The sequence below is a fragment of the Tiliqua scincoides genome, chromosome 9 (genome assembly GCF_035046505.1).
Source record: "Tiliqua scincoides isolate rTilSci1 chromosome 9, rTilSci1.hap2, whole genome shotgun sequence".
NCBI classification, from domain to species: Eukaryota; Metazoa; Chordata; class Lepidosauria; order Squamata; family Scincidae; genus Tiliqua; species Tiliqua scincoides.
The window spans coordinates 45728677-45745553 of NC_089829.1; the positions used below are offsets into that span (position 1 = coordinate 45728677).

Genomic DNA, 16877 nt, shown 5'->3' on the forward strand with positions numbered 1-16877 from the left:
AGCTTGTAAAGTGAATATTTTCAGGTGGGTCCAAATGCTAAAAAGTTTGAGAAATCGCTGTAATACAGTATAGGTGAAGCCTGTTTATCCATGGATTTTATATCCACAGATCTAGCGCCACGCGAGTCCCCTGGACCCGCGTTGAGCCAGACTTGGCTCCACCTGAACCCTCTGAAAATGATCAGAGCAGTGCTGCAGTTGCCTCTGGAGGGCTTTCGGAAGCCCACAAAGGCCACCCACATCCTCTGCGGGCTTCAGTATGGCTGAAAATAAATTTAAAAACACCTTCCGGTTTCCAAAAGCCCTCCAAAGGCAACCACAGCACAGCACGGCACCTGGATTTCAGTATCTGCAGTTTTTGGTATCCGTGGGGGGTACGAGAACGGATCTCTTGCAGATACGAAGGCCACACCTGTATTTTATTATAAGTCAGTGATATTTTGGTTTTGATACTCTTTGGACCACCTTCTCTTTTGAGACTTAATGGCAAAGGCTAGTTGGGAGAAGGGGAAAGAAGGTGGTGAGAGAAGAAAAGCACATGATCAATTTCTTCATACAAATACATGAAGCTGCCTTGTAGAGCATCAGGTCACAAGTTCATCAATATTGCCATTTCCAGGTATATTTTGAGGTATTAGGATCTGAACCTGGGTTGCAAGTCTGTAAACAAATTATGCACTCTGCATTACTGGCAGGACTATGGTCCACTCTGCATAGGACCCAAATCACAACACCCTCTCCAATCCATGGCCAGAACAGGGCACAGTTTCAACTCCACACAAAGGAAAGGATATTATTCTGCAAACCTGCACATTCTCTCCCCCCCCCCCCCAAAAAAAAAACCTGGAAAATTTCCTTTGCTATGGCTTTGCCAGATCCAAGAGGTCATACAGGAATATAAAGGCCACTTATTCTTCAGAAGAGGAATTCTGTGGCACTCCAAAGCTTGCAATTCTATCAACACCAATTGCCCAGTCAATTGATACTAAATATTTTCTGCTTCCTTAATGAATACTGACTTATTGGAAGACAAAACAAACACCAGAGCAAATGGCATACGTCAAGTGTGAAATGGGTATACCCATGGTCAACGGTCTCACTATTGCACTCACTGATTACCACACAGAAAAAAGCAGAACAAACCAAGGAGCAAAGCCTGATCTGGTCACCTTGCCCCCAAAGTAACGCAGGTCCAAGTAATAGGTCCAATTCAAGTCAGTCAGTATCAGCATCCAACCAACAGGAACCACAGGCTTCCCCCCCCCCCCAAGGATCTTCCCCACAATGCCCAAGTCTTTCTTGATGGATCCTTGGCCAGAGCATTGCAGAGTAGCAGTGGTGCAGGGCAGATACCCCTCTCACCAACTCACCTCACCCTGGCAATGCAAGACCAAAGAGCCATGCAATTTGGGAACTCCACCCTGCAACCACAGTACCACTCTCCAACAGCTCCTGGTTGGTTTCTAAGGCAACTCTGGCCCAATTAAACTCATTATGAAGGAGCTGTAATCCCAGCAGGGCCCTGGCAGATTACCCTCCCTGTTGGGGCCATTTAATCGGCTCACCAAGGAAGCCATGCTGACCTCAGTGGGTATTTACAGACTGCAATCTAGGATGGCTAGGCAATGGCTGCTATGCCAAGTCAGCACCGTCTAGCAGATGGCCCCATTTGGAACAAGAAGGATTCCCTCACCCTCCTGGTGCAGCGGTGTCACTGCCCAGGGCAGAGAAGGTAACAACCAGAAGCCAGGGTTCTCATTCATTGTCTCTGTGGGCAGGCTCGGACGCCAAATCCTTGCAAGTACCATGCACCAACAAAAGGCACAGGCGGGGTGGAAATGCCAATCCTAGAAACTTACCTGTCCAGAAACAGGTACCCAAATGCAGAAAATATCAGCAAGACTGTTGGGGCTGCAAAGCATAGCAACTTAACATGGGAAAAAACCAGGTGCTTCTCAACAACTTCACCCAGGTCCTCAAAAAGCAGAAAAACTATCCAAGGCGCAGTTCAGGACACGTCGTGCAGCAAGGAGAAGGTTTCCCTGTGCTTTGCTTGCAGGGCTGGGCTCCACTCTCACATTCCTAGCATTTCATAAATAATCAACAACTGGTACGGCCAACAACGGAGTTGGGAAAGTCTAGGAGGTGTTCTTGGCAGACTAAGGCAGGTGAGCAAACTCACCGGAATACAATGCGCAGAGTGGACAAGGCACAATGGAATGAACGGTACTTTCAGTCACCTGGTGAGACTTCCCTATTTATTCTTTAAAAGAAAACACACGCAAGGAAGAAGGAAAGAAAAACAGGACAAATCTGCATGCTGCTGTAATGTCACAAATATAAAATGAATCTACAAATTGCTAGGAGCCTAGCCAGACATTCATTCATTCCACCTTTACTGGCATAAACAATCCAACAAGAAAACAAAATTAAAACATTCAGGGTAGCCACCAATCATTGATCGGGCAAAGAAATACAGAGGAATTTACGCCTCGACAGTGCCTTAAATATATATTTTGCTACATTTGATGAGTGGCACTCATTTCTCCCGTCTAACAAGTACCAGACCAAGTCTGTATCTGAACCATGAGTAGCCAGACAAATAGCTCTGCCTCCACAAGCCTGGCTTTACAGAGATTACAAGTGCATCATAACGAATAGTCAGTGCAGTTTTTGCTGCCAGCATTCTTGAAATCTGAAAAAAAAAAAAAGAGTTCAATGCCCATTGTGAAGCCACGGTGGTAATTCAGTCTGCACATGATGTGCCAAGTCACGGTAAGGAAGTGAAGCACAGAGGAAATTTCTGACCAGAACTTTTAGGATCCTGAGGCAAGTGGAGTGTTCTTCCCTCCCACCTGCCAATGCCCAAATGGGCAAAATAATTTCTGGAGGAAGGCCTTCAGAGACCCATACTGGATTTTAGAATGTGACTGCATTCACTGCCCACACGAATCTGACATAGGAAGGGAGTCCAGGAAGAACTGTTTTGTTCTTACGAGAGTTTCTTGGGTGCATGACTTTTAAAGTCAAAGATTTTCAGTCCCCTTGTCAATGCATGTGTTAAAAGTTGTAAAAACGATGTCACACCCAGCCCATGGAGAGGCTGTCCAAGCTCATGGGATGAAATGGGGGGGAGGGGAGGGAGAGAACCAAGATATAGATGAAGAGGCAGTGCTATTGCAGTGCCCTTTATTTAAAAGTCTTTTTTTTCAACCTGTGTGTTGTGAACCCAATGGTCGCAAAGCCTATGCCGGAGAGGACTTGGATGGATCTAATCCAATCATGGCGTTGCTCTATCAAAACTGAGTTCCTGATATAATCCTGAACAGCCCCTTCTTGCTGTCTTCCCAGCATCAGGCTAGCCCTGCTCAGGCTGCCACCTCACAGGGTTCCTGTGAAGACACAAGAGGCAGGGAGAAATGGGGTGGGCGGGAACAGGCAGACTGGGTCCCTGGAGGGGAGCGGGATCGGTGGTGGGTCCCCAATCTCACATTTTTATTTGTTTGAGTTGTGGCATGAAAAAGGCTGAAAACTATTGATTTAAAAGACTGATACAGGCTTTTAAACGAAAATAAATTCTTGAAGGTTAACTTTGATTAAGGGAGACTGACAGCAGGCGGTTTGATGGACAGAAACTCATCAGCCCTGCGTAACTAAAGGAGGCGGGGTGGCTGTGATAGGAAACCAGCTGGAATTGTACAGCCATCTCCTCACAGTGGGTGCTTGTGAAAACATCCTGGTTTCCACACCCCTGTTTTTAAACTATAGTAGCTGGAGAAGCCGAGCAGAACTTTCAACAGCTGATTTTAGGATGTGGTTGCTTCATCTGACACTTGACAGTGGCATCAGTTTGTCTGAAGCCAGCAGAAACTCAAAGAGTCTAAAAAACCTGTTCCTTCAGGGGTGCAAACAAAACTAGGAAGGAGTGACAAATAGCACCCTTCCTAATGAATGCAGTCAAACCAGCAAGGTGTGCTTTACCAACACTTAGTGTGCCTGTAAACTAATTGTCACCCACGGCAAGGCAGAGAGCCTCTGAAGTGGAGATGCACAAGTGTTTGGAGCATTGGACAAGGACACACTGGGAACCAGCCCGCAACTACTTTTCATTCAAACGGTTAGGGTGGCTTGAGAACAATGGGATCAAGGAAACAGGGACTTCTCACACAACAGCCAAGGGGGCAGGGTGAAGAGGCAGCAAGTGGAGCTCCCCTAGATCCCCGTCTTAATTAGTTTGGCTGTGGGTGTATATCCAGCCAGTAACAAACAAACCCTTGCACAGGATGGAGAAAGCTGCAGCACAGTGATTAAGGGACAGAGCTAGTTCAAAATCACAACCCATGAGGTGGTCTTGGACAAGACAGCGGGCCTGCGCTGCATCCAGCGCAAGTTTGGGGCCAGAATCAGTGCAACCTGAGGCAAGGGGAAAACTCTCCCCTTACCCCATGTCGAGTTAGACTAGCCCCAATGGGTCTACTCAGATCTGCGCCACCTCAGGAGGTGGCGCAAATCTGAGTAGACCAGAGCAGCCAGAGGTTACTCCATGCTACTCAGAAATGGAGTCAGGATCTGGTATAACTGCCAGATCCTGGCCCCACATCCTGCTCACCCTCCCCTGGGAATGCCCACCACCTGCCCTGAAGCACCTCCTCCCCACCCTCCACACACCCCCTACAGACCCCTGTGTCATCTGAGCTGGGCAAATGCAAACTTACTCTGCCAGGCCTGGTTTTGGTGCAGGGAGACCAACGCAACTCCTTGCGCTGGCCTCCCCGACTCATGAGTCAACGCAAATGTGCCTTATGGCACATTTGTAACACCCCCGGGTCGGCACAAGTGTCTTGTGCTGGCCTAACCCAGGGATTAGGATTGCACTGTAAATTTCTAACTCAGGGGTTCCCAAACTTTGCAGAATCGCGATCATTGTGGTGGGTCACAATACTCCTGGTAGTGCTGGAGGCCTCTCCCAGCCCAGTGACTCACTCTACAGACCTCAGAATGGTCTTCAGAAGCCTCTGTGAGACACTTCCAGAAGCAAACTGTATGTGGCTTCCAAAATCCAGACATGATTTATGGAGACTTCTGCGGGCCATTCTGAGGCCTGCACAGTGGGGTCACCGGGATGGGAGATGCTGCGAGAGACTCTGGTAAGCAACAGGGCTTCTGGAATGGCTCCTATTTGGAGCAGGAGGGCTCAGATTGCGACCCTCACAACTCCCATTTTGAGAAGCGCTGTTCTAACTCGCTCTTACATGTGTGTAACTCCCCTCCCCACCTCAGTGTTTCTATCACGTCTTCCCTGCTTCATTCCACTGCGTGTGTCGAGCAAAACTATGAAATTTTCTAGACAGGACCCAACAGGGCCCCAGGCAAGAGAGAAGAAAACTGTGCTGAGAGTGCACCCAGAGTGCCAGGGCCACATTCATTTGCTGATCCTCCAAACTCTAGAGCAGTGCAAGCTGGTCCAGCTGCTCCCAAAATGCCAGGAGGTTTCTGCAAATTCAAGGAATGAGTCACAAACCTTCGACTTAATCCAAGTCTGCCATGACGCACCAAGGAATTTTTTTTTTGTGTGCGCAAAGCTTCCTATGACAGAACGGTCAAAGCAAATACATGAGAAACGCAACCAGATGCCACATGTTTCCACTCGTGCCCTGGGTTTCTCTTACCAGCCCCCTGAGGGTTTGCATGCACCAAGTGAAACTGGACAAGGTGGTTCCCTAGCTTCAGGAAGACACCCCACCCTTCAGGAGGCCCCAAGGGACAAAACGGGAGGCCAAAAATTAAAGAGAGGTTAGGGAGAGACAGGATCATACTTACACTCACACACAACAGATGGACATGTTCAGTGCACACCGTTTTGTTGGCAACCTTCAGTCTCGGAAGACTAGGGTATCGCGCTCTGGATGGTGGTTCTGCACACCGTTATGTTTCTTTAAATGTCATCCCTTCCCCAAAGAAACCTGTTTTTCCAGGCCTGCTGACCAATATGCCCAATTCTTTCTCCCACTACAAGGCTAGCGCTACACCAAGTGGAAGGTGTTGCAGTTAAATCTGGCTTCAGTCTGCATTTCAGAAATGTCCCGATGTGAACTTTGATTCTGGGAGTGAGGCAACCTTACAGCCACCCAAAGTGTCGCAATACCCCACAGTTGTCTGAGCAATGAAGGTTCTAGGAAGACACATGACGTTACTGCAAAATAACCCTTAAAGGTTGCAGTGAAAAATTAAACTGTTTTGGGGAAAATTTTCTAAGTCTTGAAAAATGCTTTTGCACAGTGGTTTGAAGAAGAGCAGACCATTCTGATCTAAAGAGCAAAGCTAATGGGGTTTTAATGGTCACATCCAACGCAGCTTGCATTGGGTACTGCCCTCCTCTGCAGTTCAACTGGCACAGAAAGAGCCAGTCATCAGCCATGGGGGAAGAAAGAAGGGCATATTTGCCCTCCTGATTTTTGCACAAAAGGCATCTCCCCCATACCAGCGGTATCCGCGGTTTCAATTATCCACTGTCCTCCACAGCCAACCCCACACCCATTACCTTCAGTTTTCTGCATTAATAAGCAGTTGTGGTTCCTTCTCTTACGGACACTACAAGAGGAACACGACAAGTAGGCTAGTAGCCTGCACACTAGGGGAGACAGCCAGAACATTAACAGGAACTGTCCTGCTTCCCGTTAATGTTCATTTAGTCTCCTCCTCCTAGTGTGCAGGCTGCCTGCCTCTGGTAGCATCTGTAAAAGAAAGAAACATACACATTTGTTAATGAAGAAAACAGAAAGTAATGGGTGCAGGGAGGTGAGCGGAAGACCATGGAGCATTGCACCTATAGAGTTCCCCCATGCCTGCGGTTTCTGTAGCCACAGGGAACAGCCTGGAACAGATCCCCTGCAGATATGGGGGGGGACGACACAGACACACCTCTATTTTGATAAGATTATACTGCACTCAAGATGCTACGAAGGCAGCAGGTGTGGTCTGGAGGTTTAGTGAAAGGCTGCCTGAAGAATGCTAAATAAGGAGTGGTCCTGGCTGAATTTTGGACCTGAAACCGCTCCTGCTGGAAGCTCAGAAGGTAAACCCAGATGAGACAACCACACAGTGAAGAACTGACAACGAGAAGGGTTTGACAAGCTGCCCATAGAATAATTATTGTAAAAGCTCATCTGGGCAGGAGGTCTGGTCTAGAGGGTTTAGCCTCCATTTGCCTGAAGATAACATCCACAAGGTCACCAGTTCGAGGCCACCGGCACCGTGTGACCCTGAAGCAGCTGACAAGCTGAGCTGAGCTATTCCATCTGCTCTGAGCGTGGGAGGATGGAGGCCAGGATGGAGGCCAGATCAGAATGAAACATCTGAATTGTTGCGGCTCTTGAAAGATAGAGCCTTCTCTCAATTGTAAAAATTCCTACGGGGATTTAAATAAGCCTGCCTATGTAAACCGCCTTGAATAAAGTCTTGAATAAAGACCAAGAAAGGCGGTATATAAATACCTGTATTATTATTATTATTATTACTCTACTATGGAGCTTTGTAAACCACTTTGTTTCAGCTTGGGAAAGGCAGGATATACGTTTCTCAAATAAATAAATGAACCAGAAAGGCCTGAAGTGGGTTTTACTCTGGGTCACAACCCTGAGCCCTGATGCAACACACCTATTTACTCTCGCTACCCAGGAGCTCCAGTTTTTACTGAAACCAAAGCAAAACCAGTTCTGGAGAAAGTGTGTGAGTGTGTGTGTGTGGGGGGGGGGGGGAATTAATTCATATCTGCATCATGCATTCTCATCACAAATGTTGGATTTCCTGTTAAGATCAAATTTCCAGAAGAGTTTGCATGAGATCACTGAGAAAAGACAAGGGAAAGAAACAGGCTGAGTTCCTAAGAGAAAAGTCACATTTCTACTGAGCAGGAGGCAGCCAAACCTTTCTTCTTCTAAAAAGACAAGAGGCCTCCTTGTCCTGGCAAAGTCCTCACAGGACCAGACGCTGACAGGTTAAGGCAAAGGGAGGTGCCGAAAGGGCAATCTGGAAAGGAAAAGCAGTGATAATTGGAGGAAGTTGTTGCTTCCCCTCAAGCACTGCAGTGGGGATCATGAAAAATGCAGGCGCCTGGGAAGGGCCTTTCCTGCCACGCCAAGCAGAAGTTGCCACCACCTTGTTAGCTGAAGTTCACCCCACTCACCTTTTACAGCTCCAGCCTCTAACCCTAGACTCAGGAGTGCGCAGTCTGGAGCAGGTGACCCAGACTCAATCCCCTTTTCAGTTCAGCCACGAGTTAGTCGAGTGATTCCAATTCTAGCCCACTTTCCAGTGCCCATGCAGCCCCAGTGCAGCCCTGATGTAAGGGAACAAGCGTCCCCTTACTGCGAGAAGGACCATAACATGCTCCATGCACGATGTGCAAAATAAGGTATCTTAGGCCGTCATCACTGGGCAAATCCCTCAGAGGAGAACTACCAATGAAATTCTGCTTTTATTCATGTCCCTTTGGGGACTAGGGAACAAATCTGGCTCTGCCACTACTCTGAGCATTTTAGCCCATGTTGATTTCACACACACAGGAACAAGGAAGGATTGAATCAGTTTTACCGCTCAGTTTGATTACAGGCACCACTGGAACAAAGCTCAAGCCCTCACTGTCAAAAACTAAGCCAGCCCTTGAATGTCCCCACTGAGGCCTCCCCTGGCTGCACTGCATCTGCCTGTGTTTATTTCTGGGCTCTCATTATCAGTAAGTAGCAATTTAAGACGGAAAAACTGTGGGAGTGTGACGGGGAGGAAACCTTAAAGCGATCAGCTCACAGGAGGGGGAAGCAGCCCGTTCAGCAAGAGACCTTCGGCACTAGGGAACCAGGGTGACTTTTGCACCTGCCTGTCTTGGAACAACAGGGGCACGAGGGGGATCCAGCTTGCAGCCCTCCTCCCCCTAAAAGCAGGCAACGAGCCAAATGAGGGAGAGAGCTTTGGCTGGAGGAAAGCACACAGCAAACCTGTCATTGCCAAACAGCTGGCACAGCGAGCGTGAGAGACAACACTGAAGCGCTGTTTCAGCTCAGCGGGTGCAGGGGTTGCGGTGGGAAAAGAAAGCCAAAAGACAGGGCATAGCAAGCACAGCATGTATTTTGTTTTAGAAAACAGCCAAGTGCTACATCAAGGAAATCCAAATCCAAGCATTCTAGCAAAGGCAAGAGATTATCAGCACACTTGTGTTTTAAATTTGCATGCAGCCAGGATCATATAGTGGTTTTGGTATTGGAAGATCCAGGTTCAAATCCATGCTCAGCCACAAAGCTTCCTGGGTGACCTTGAGGCAGCCACTATTTCTCAGCCCAGCCTACCTCGCAGGGTTGTTGTGAGGACAAAGGAAGGGAAGGAACTATGCACATCATCCTGAGCTCCTTGGAGGAAGGGCAATATAAAAATGTAAAATTAAGTTTTTATCTTCATCTGTGAGGCAGGATAGGATGAAAGTGCCCTGTACAAGATCATCAGGTGACCTTCATGACTGAGTGGGGGAGATGAATCCAGATCTCCCCAGCTCTAGCTCAAAGCTCTGACAACTACACAAAAATGGCACTTATTCCAATAGTGATGGGGAAAGTCATAGAACTTAAATAGCTGCACCAACTACCAATTTATTTCCAGGCACAATTTCAGAGTCAAACCTAGCCGTCAAAGTCCAAAGCAGTCGGTGCCAGGATGCCTTGAGTATTGCCTGCTCCAAAATCAACCTCCCTGATAGTTCAGATGTTCTGTGCAGACCCTGCTCAGACGCTCTACTCCCACCCACTGGAGCCAAGATAAGCGACTACCAGGAACAGAATCTTCTCTGTGGTTCATTTCATTATCAGATAAACCAGATTATGACCACCTGGATCTTCTGCAAGCAAAGAACAAACCTGACCACAGAATTATTTTATGCTACCCTTTTCTTCTACTGTGTTCCATTTTGTAGGGTTTTCTAAAATACCTTTGGTCTTTTGGAATGCATTGTTTGAAAATGTATTGCTTAGTATTAGCCATTGGTCTTCAGCCTTTGTTCTTTAAAGTCATACATTTAGGCTAGTGATTTTCAACCAGTGTGCTGTGGCACATTGGTGTGCCATGAATGGTTCACAGGTGTTCTGCAGGAGTTTGGGGGGTTGGGTCATTTATTAGTAGGGCCATTGGGGGATGAGAGCCCCCACCACCAGCATGGTGCGCCTTGTCAGTTATCAAAACTAATGGTGTGCCCTGAAAATTTTAATGCCTCGTCAGCATGCTGTGAGATGAAAAAGGTCAACAACTGCTGGTTTAGGCCCTCAATATGTTAAGGGTCACTTTTCTTCATATGAATCTACCTGATCTGCAGAGGGGGAGCCTCTCTCCTGCATGCTGTCTCTAAGCTCAACTAGCATGCATGTGGGGACAGAGCCTTCTCTGAGATCGCCTCCCATGAATGTGGAATGTGTGGCCACTGCTTGCTTTACTTTTCCTAACTGGGACTTTCTCCCAGGTAAGTGTGCATAGGATTGCAGCCTTCAAGCCCAATCCTAAACAGTGCACAGCAGCTTACCGCGGGCGTGCAGTGTCGCAAATGTGCTCTAAGGGATGCCTGCAGAACCTCAGCACCAGTTCAGCACTTCCGCCACTCCGTGGTCACCCGAACCTCCGGGCGAAAGAGAGATAGGTAGGGGAGTGGGGGGAGGGCAGGGAGAGGGTGTACCGGAATGGAGGTGGGACCGGCGGAGCTCTGCCGCTCCACACCCATACTCTCCATGTCAGGGCCTTTGAGCTGTTAGTCATTTTGGGCCTGTTTAGTGAAAGGTGGGATAGAAATGAATGAATGATTGAATGGCTGAATGAACGCATGCATGAATCTGCCTTGGGGACTGTATAGTTGAAAGGCTGAGTAGGACAAATAAGTCCATAAATAAGCATTTATGATGTGCGACCAGGTGGTCATATTAGAAGTGCTTCCCTGGGCAATTTGTGCATTCTTAACATAGCCCACTGCATGGAAAATACATGGAACTTTACTGGGTTAACCCCTGTAGTGAAGTACAGTTCTTCCTTCCCAGAATAATTTGCCCAGATACTATTAAGCAGAGATATTGGGTTACAACTTGTGTTCCCCCCCATAGGCATCCTGCGATATGAGAACTATTCATCTTGTTGCACTGATGCCAACTCTTGCTTAATGGTCTCTGTGTCGCTATGTATTATTCGTGGTATTTTAAATGCACACACGTGGGGCCAGTCTTATGTGATGTAATGTGAGGGATGTCCACAGCCCTCAGCCAGCATTGCACATACTTTTTTGTGAATCTCTATAGCCATAAAGGGCTAGAAACTTGGCCCTCCAAAGTTGCAGGTTTTCAGAAGTCTGAATTATCCACTCATTGCCACAATTTGTGCCTGGGTGGAACACATACATAGCCCTGGGGAGAATAAGCAGGCAAAAAGAAAGAGGCAAACCTTGCAGAAATCAGACGCTGTTTGATGCTCTGCTTCCTGAACATCCTGTTCCAACCCCAGCGTCCTGCCTCTGTTCACTGTTCCACAGTCATCACAACACCGGAGCATCAGAACGCTGAAGTCAAAGTAGCACTGCCCCATTTGCAAGACTCTGCAGTGCTCTTATTTCACATTATCATCCCTCTCTCCAAGAGCCTGGAGCACAACACTTTTATCCTCTCCACAACCTTGTGAGTTAGGTAGAGCCCAAAACTCAGCCACAGCCTCAAGGTTACCCAATAAGATTTTTGTCTTACCAGGACTTTAAAACAAACATTTTATTTTATTTTGAAAGATTTATAACCTGCCCCTCTCGCTGCAGGCAACTCAACAGCAGAAAAACAAACACACACTAAGCATAGTACCACCACCACGATAGAATGCAAAGGGAAAAGCACAACTAAGCAACAGCAGCATTGGAAGAGTAGTGAAGCACAACCACCACCACCCCAAAAACCACAGCCCAGCATCAACAGTGAAACAACAATGTCAATAGTGGCTTCCTCCAAATGTATAGCGAAGAAGTTATGTTTTAACCTGGCTGCCTGAAGGAACACTGTGTTGGTGGGGGCGGGAGGGAAGAGATGGCACTTGAGCCTCCATATACAGGGCATTCCAGAAAGGTGCCACCACTAAAAACATCCAGCTCCAACGAAAGCATGCTGTACTTCTGATGGCAAGGCCACTTGAAACAGGGCCGCAGGGGATGTAGAGGCAGGCATACATGGGAGAAGGCAGTCTCCCCCATTTTGTCTAGAACTACAACCACTACTCTACACTGCCTCTTGCCCCTTCCAGCCTGCCCCACCAAGGTGTCCTGCCTGTTGCAACCACGTGAGTAACCTGGACCTCATCCCCCAGCCTCCTCCCATTCACCAATCACAGCCTGTTTACCAGTCCTTTCGACAACCTGTCCTGCTGTGCCCCTGGCATCAGGCAATAATCTTTGGCACTGCTGTGGTGCTTCAAAGCAGGTAGATCAGCATTATCCCACAACACAGACTTTGAAAGGATGGTGTGAGATAGCAGCTTATGCTCAAGGTTGCTTCCAGAATTCAGAGCGGAGGGGAAATCCGAACTGAGCAGACCACCCCTTGTACAGCTCCAGTGCTCTCAGCTCAAGATCTGCTTCACCACAATGCTTTGCGTTTCAGAGATCCCACCACACAGAACTGCAAGCCTGGCAGGAAAAGGAAGAAGCTGTTCTCAGGGAACAGAAACGTTACCTTTGTATTTCCCTTTCATCCTGCCAAGGGGTTAGTGAGTCACCCGCTCTGGAAGGGGGCAAGACTTCGATTGCCTGTGGTTGATGCTCCCGCTTCTCATCCTTGTCCCATCAACTCTGGCAAAGTTTCTAGCTAGCCAGCCAAACAGGCCACTGTGTCTCCTCCCACACTCCCCTGCTCGGAGCTGACATCACAGCACAGTTCCTGCTGCTCCCACAGTGACTCAAAGCCACATCGGCATGGAAGGGCAGAGGAGGAAGCCCTGCCTCAGGAGAAGGAGGGGAAAGAGAAACAAAGACTACAGCAGGCAAAGAGAGAAGACTTCCTAGAGGTTTTCATTCCTGCTGAGATTTCCCCTTTCTCCTTACGATCAACTTGGCCAGAACATCACAGCCGTAGGCAGTGCTTGCTCCCTATCTAAGGTCCGTCTTTAAACGAAAACGGCAATAGGTCACACATTTGTAATGTTGCTTCTCTCTCCCCAGTAACCTGAAGCCAAGGGCTTGCGGGGCTTCTATGTTCTTTACATATAACATGAGAATTCTTTGCAAGCACAGCTTGGCATAAAAGGGTGAGAAAGCTAGACACACAAAAATGTCTTCTGCACAATCAGATAAATAAAACATGTTGCCCTCTTTTGCATCTGCACAGGCTTTCCACCCCCTGCAAAGAGAAACCCGAAGTAGCACCAAGAAAACAATTACACTGCCCCTAAGGAGTTCCACCTGAGGTCAGGTGTTGTCCACTTGGGAAACCTGACCCATCATTGATCGATGTCCTAGAATTTTGATTAATCAGAGGAATCTAAGGTTGAACAGAGTGCCTCTTCCTGCTTCCATATTTTAGACTGAGAAGCAAGATGTCTGGCCACAGGTCATAACTCCAAGCCATCAGTATCAGTTCCAGCCCTAATCTCTTTCCAGATTAAGCCACTGCTTCAGGCTTTCCCTGGCAATGCAATGCAACGGTGTAATGCACCCAAATCATTGATATGGATCAGAACTTAAGAAAAGCACCCACAGCCCTGGCTCTGCAACTCCCCCGCATTTCAGAGTCTTCAGCTCCACATACTGATCATGCATCTCTTGCACCCAGATGAAACTAAGACAGTCTTGATTGAAATGGGAAATAGGTGGGTAAGGAAAGCAGCCGCCTCTGATAAGAAAGTGCCAGACATCCCGGGGCAGCGAGATCAAAAAGAAGCACTCCTGACCCCACACAGAAAACAATGGGGTGCCTCTTGACCCTACCCTAAAGTACAGCATCTCTTGGCAACCACCAGATCCTTTCAAGTCAAAACTTGTCATTTTGCTGAAGGAAAGTCCCCTCCCTGGCCAGTTGCCTTCCTGTGCGCTATAGTAGGAAAGAATGACTTAAGCGGCAGTGCACTGAGACTGTGCTGCACAGGATGGAGCTGTGGGAAATGCCCAGGGCTCTCCTGCCTCCAGAAGTTGGAGCCATGCACCAGTGCCACACAGTCGTCCAAATGTCTCAGGTGTGGCGATTCCACAGTTAGCAGCGCACAAGCAGAGAGAAGTTTCTGAAGCCTCTGACCTTTAAGAAGGAACACAATAAAGCCCACTCCTATCTCACACATCACCCCACACACAGACACCCCCCCCCCTGGTTTCCAGCTGTGCTGTGGAAAACCCCAACCACAAACCTGCTAAGTCTTAAATCTTAACACCAGTTGGGCTATCACCTGCAGCATATAACTAAGCACCGCTTTTTCTGCGCATGATGAGTGTTAGGCAAAATTAGACCTCTCCAAGGTAGGGTAAGAAGGGTATTTACAAAGTACACTGCTGTCCACAAGTGGTAGAATTTAAGTTAGCACAATACAAGCAAATAGTCTTGCAAGGAACAGAGAGAAACACAAACACCACATCTCTCTCCTTTAGTATTACAGTGATACCTGCGCAATAGCTTTAGGAGGATCAATCATGCTGTGAAGATGCAAAGGAACACCAGCAGGCAGCCACTAGAAAAGACACTGCTGGGGTGAGGAGGGCCAGTTACTCTCCCCCTGCTAAAAAGAGGAGCACCCACTTGAAAGAGTGCCTCTTACCCAGTTAGCAGGGGTAACCCCAGAACCTCTTCTGATTGAATGGCAGGGAAATAAATTGGGGGAAAGGTGAGGGATCACTTCAGATACCAATGAACTGATAAAAAGGAGCTTGTAATAGCCTTGCAATGCAATGCAGAGAACAAATATATATATAATGCAGCAATGACATTAAAAAGCAAGAAATGACGAAACATGGAGTGGAGAAAGCGTACTGCAGGCTCACACCTCCATCCTTAGCATGTTTGCTCAGGAATCAGTCCTCTCGAGTGCAATTGGACTCTTGCCTAGATAGGATCACTGTCTTCACTGCGTGAGATGGTGCTACATGGAACACAGACTCTGCATATCACCAACGGCTACTGGGAGGAAACAACAATGGCTGTTCTCCCTTGGAAAATGGGGGGAAAAAAATTCAGCTGTTACTTGGATCGGTTTCAGAATCCAGGTCTGGAAGGGCACTGCCTCTTCCAGCTGTCCTGATTAGCAGCCCTTTTGCGGCAGAACGTATCTGCTTACAGAGAAGGACACCGAGATGAAAATCAGGAGCCTCTGGAAAGCACGGCCTGCATCTTGCTTCCGGAGCAAGGGCCCCTCCCCATTCATTTGATCTCAGCACAAGGAAAGCCATTTCCTCTCTTCCCAGTTGTACCGCACTGCATCGTGATTCAGTCAAGTCCATCCCACTGCCTTTTTGCAGCTCCTTCCTGTAGTTCCTTTGTTTACTCTCTAGCTTGTTACGCAAAAGGGAGTTGTGGAGGCTCCTACCACCTCCCACTGCCATTCTTGCCGTTGCATCAAGCCACTTGCTTCCCCCCCTTCAGATCCTAGCAGGAGCAAATCATTCCAGGTGCTCATCTTCCACAAAGCTGCTACCCCACGTGTGAGCTCATGGGCTGGAATAGATCCACCCTCACTCCCCATAAAAAAAATCCATCCCATCTTCCACACCGTACTCATTGATGCAGTTCAGCACTAGAATACAGTGTTGTGCCCTCACCATGCCAAATGTGCCCTGACTGATGCAGGTGGCAGGGTGATGACATACCTGCCAGACAGGTATCACAAAGCGTAGCTGTAGCACACGCGACTTCACTGCCCATGTGGTGAATGTGTCAACACTTGGAATTCCGGTTCTGCATTGGATCCTAAATGTAGCCAAGGTCAGGACACAAATTCCTGAGTGATTACACCTGCTATGACCTGCATTTTGGCATTTGCAGAAAAATCTGGAGAAGCCAGGAAGGGAACCTAGGATCTTGTGCATGTAAAGCAGGTGAACTATCCTATTCTACATAGGATAACTCTCAGTGCCTATTAGCTGTTATAATTAAATGGAACTTGTCCAGGGATGCATTCTATAGGAGCATGTTACTGAATATCAGTTGTGAGGTGGGGTGAGGCAACAGCAGGGGATAGCTGTCGCCTGCATGTCCTCTCAAGAACTCCCAAAAGCACCTGGTTGGCCATTAACGGAAAAAAGGATGCTGGATTAATTGGACCTTGGTCTCAACCAGCAGACCTCTTCCTATATTATGTGTCAAACTGGTGGCTTTGCGAACATCTGTTCCACTTTCTAGATCTGGAACTGCTTTCCTTCCAAGCTTTGCTCTCAACCTGATTGATGCCTAGACTTGGTATAAACTGCCTTTTTGTGCTGCAGAGCATTTAATGCTGCTATGCACAAGAGGAATGCAAGCGGCATGTTCAAAATGGTCTGTGCTAAGAACACGATTATATGTTTGAGCTCCACAAAGCTGTCGCCTACTCTGGCCATCAGTAAAGAAAGCTCTTTAAAAGAACCGAAAGTCTTTTGAAATTTCCAAAACAGGTTCGTACAATATATGAAGGTTCAAGGGATGAAGCTGAAGGCAAAAACAGCAGAGGGCACTGCAGAGCAAGCCAACCAACTACATTTCCCAGAAGCTGGAGATGGCATCACCTTTGTTCTGCCACTATTTCTTTTAAAGTCATGAATTAAGAAGGCCCCAAGACTGGTTGAATGTGGAGCCACAATGGATTACTCCAACAGTCACAGACAGCTACTTGTTAACACAGCTATAAAATGCACAGTGCCCCCCCCTTTC

The 16877-nt window shown here is 47.8% G+C and overlaps 1 protein-coding gene across 6 annotated transcripts in view; it reads right to left on the bottom strand.

Annotated features, from left to right (window-relative positions):
- RIPOR1 (RHO family interacting cell polarization regulator 1) overlaps positions 1-16877 on the bottom strand; it is a 115271-nt gene that overhangs the window by 41186 nt on the left and 57208 nt on the right. For 2 of the 6 annotated variants that reach the window (XM_066636788.1, XM_066636792.1), the window contains exon 1: positions 12726-12818. The exons of the other annotated variants lie outside the window; for them this stretch is intronic. In XM_066636788.1, the coding sequence (XP_066492885.1) occupies positions 12726-12744 (19 nt within the window). In that variant the 5' untranslated portion in view covers positions 12745-12818. Of the gene's footprint in view, positions 1-12725; positions 12819-16877 lie in introns of those variants that run through there. 6 annotated transcript variants of the gene reach the window in all.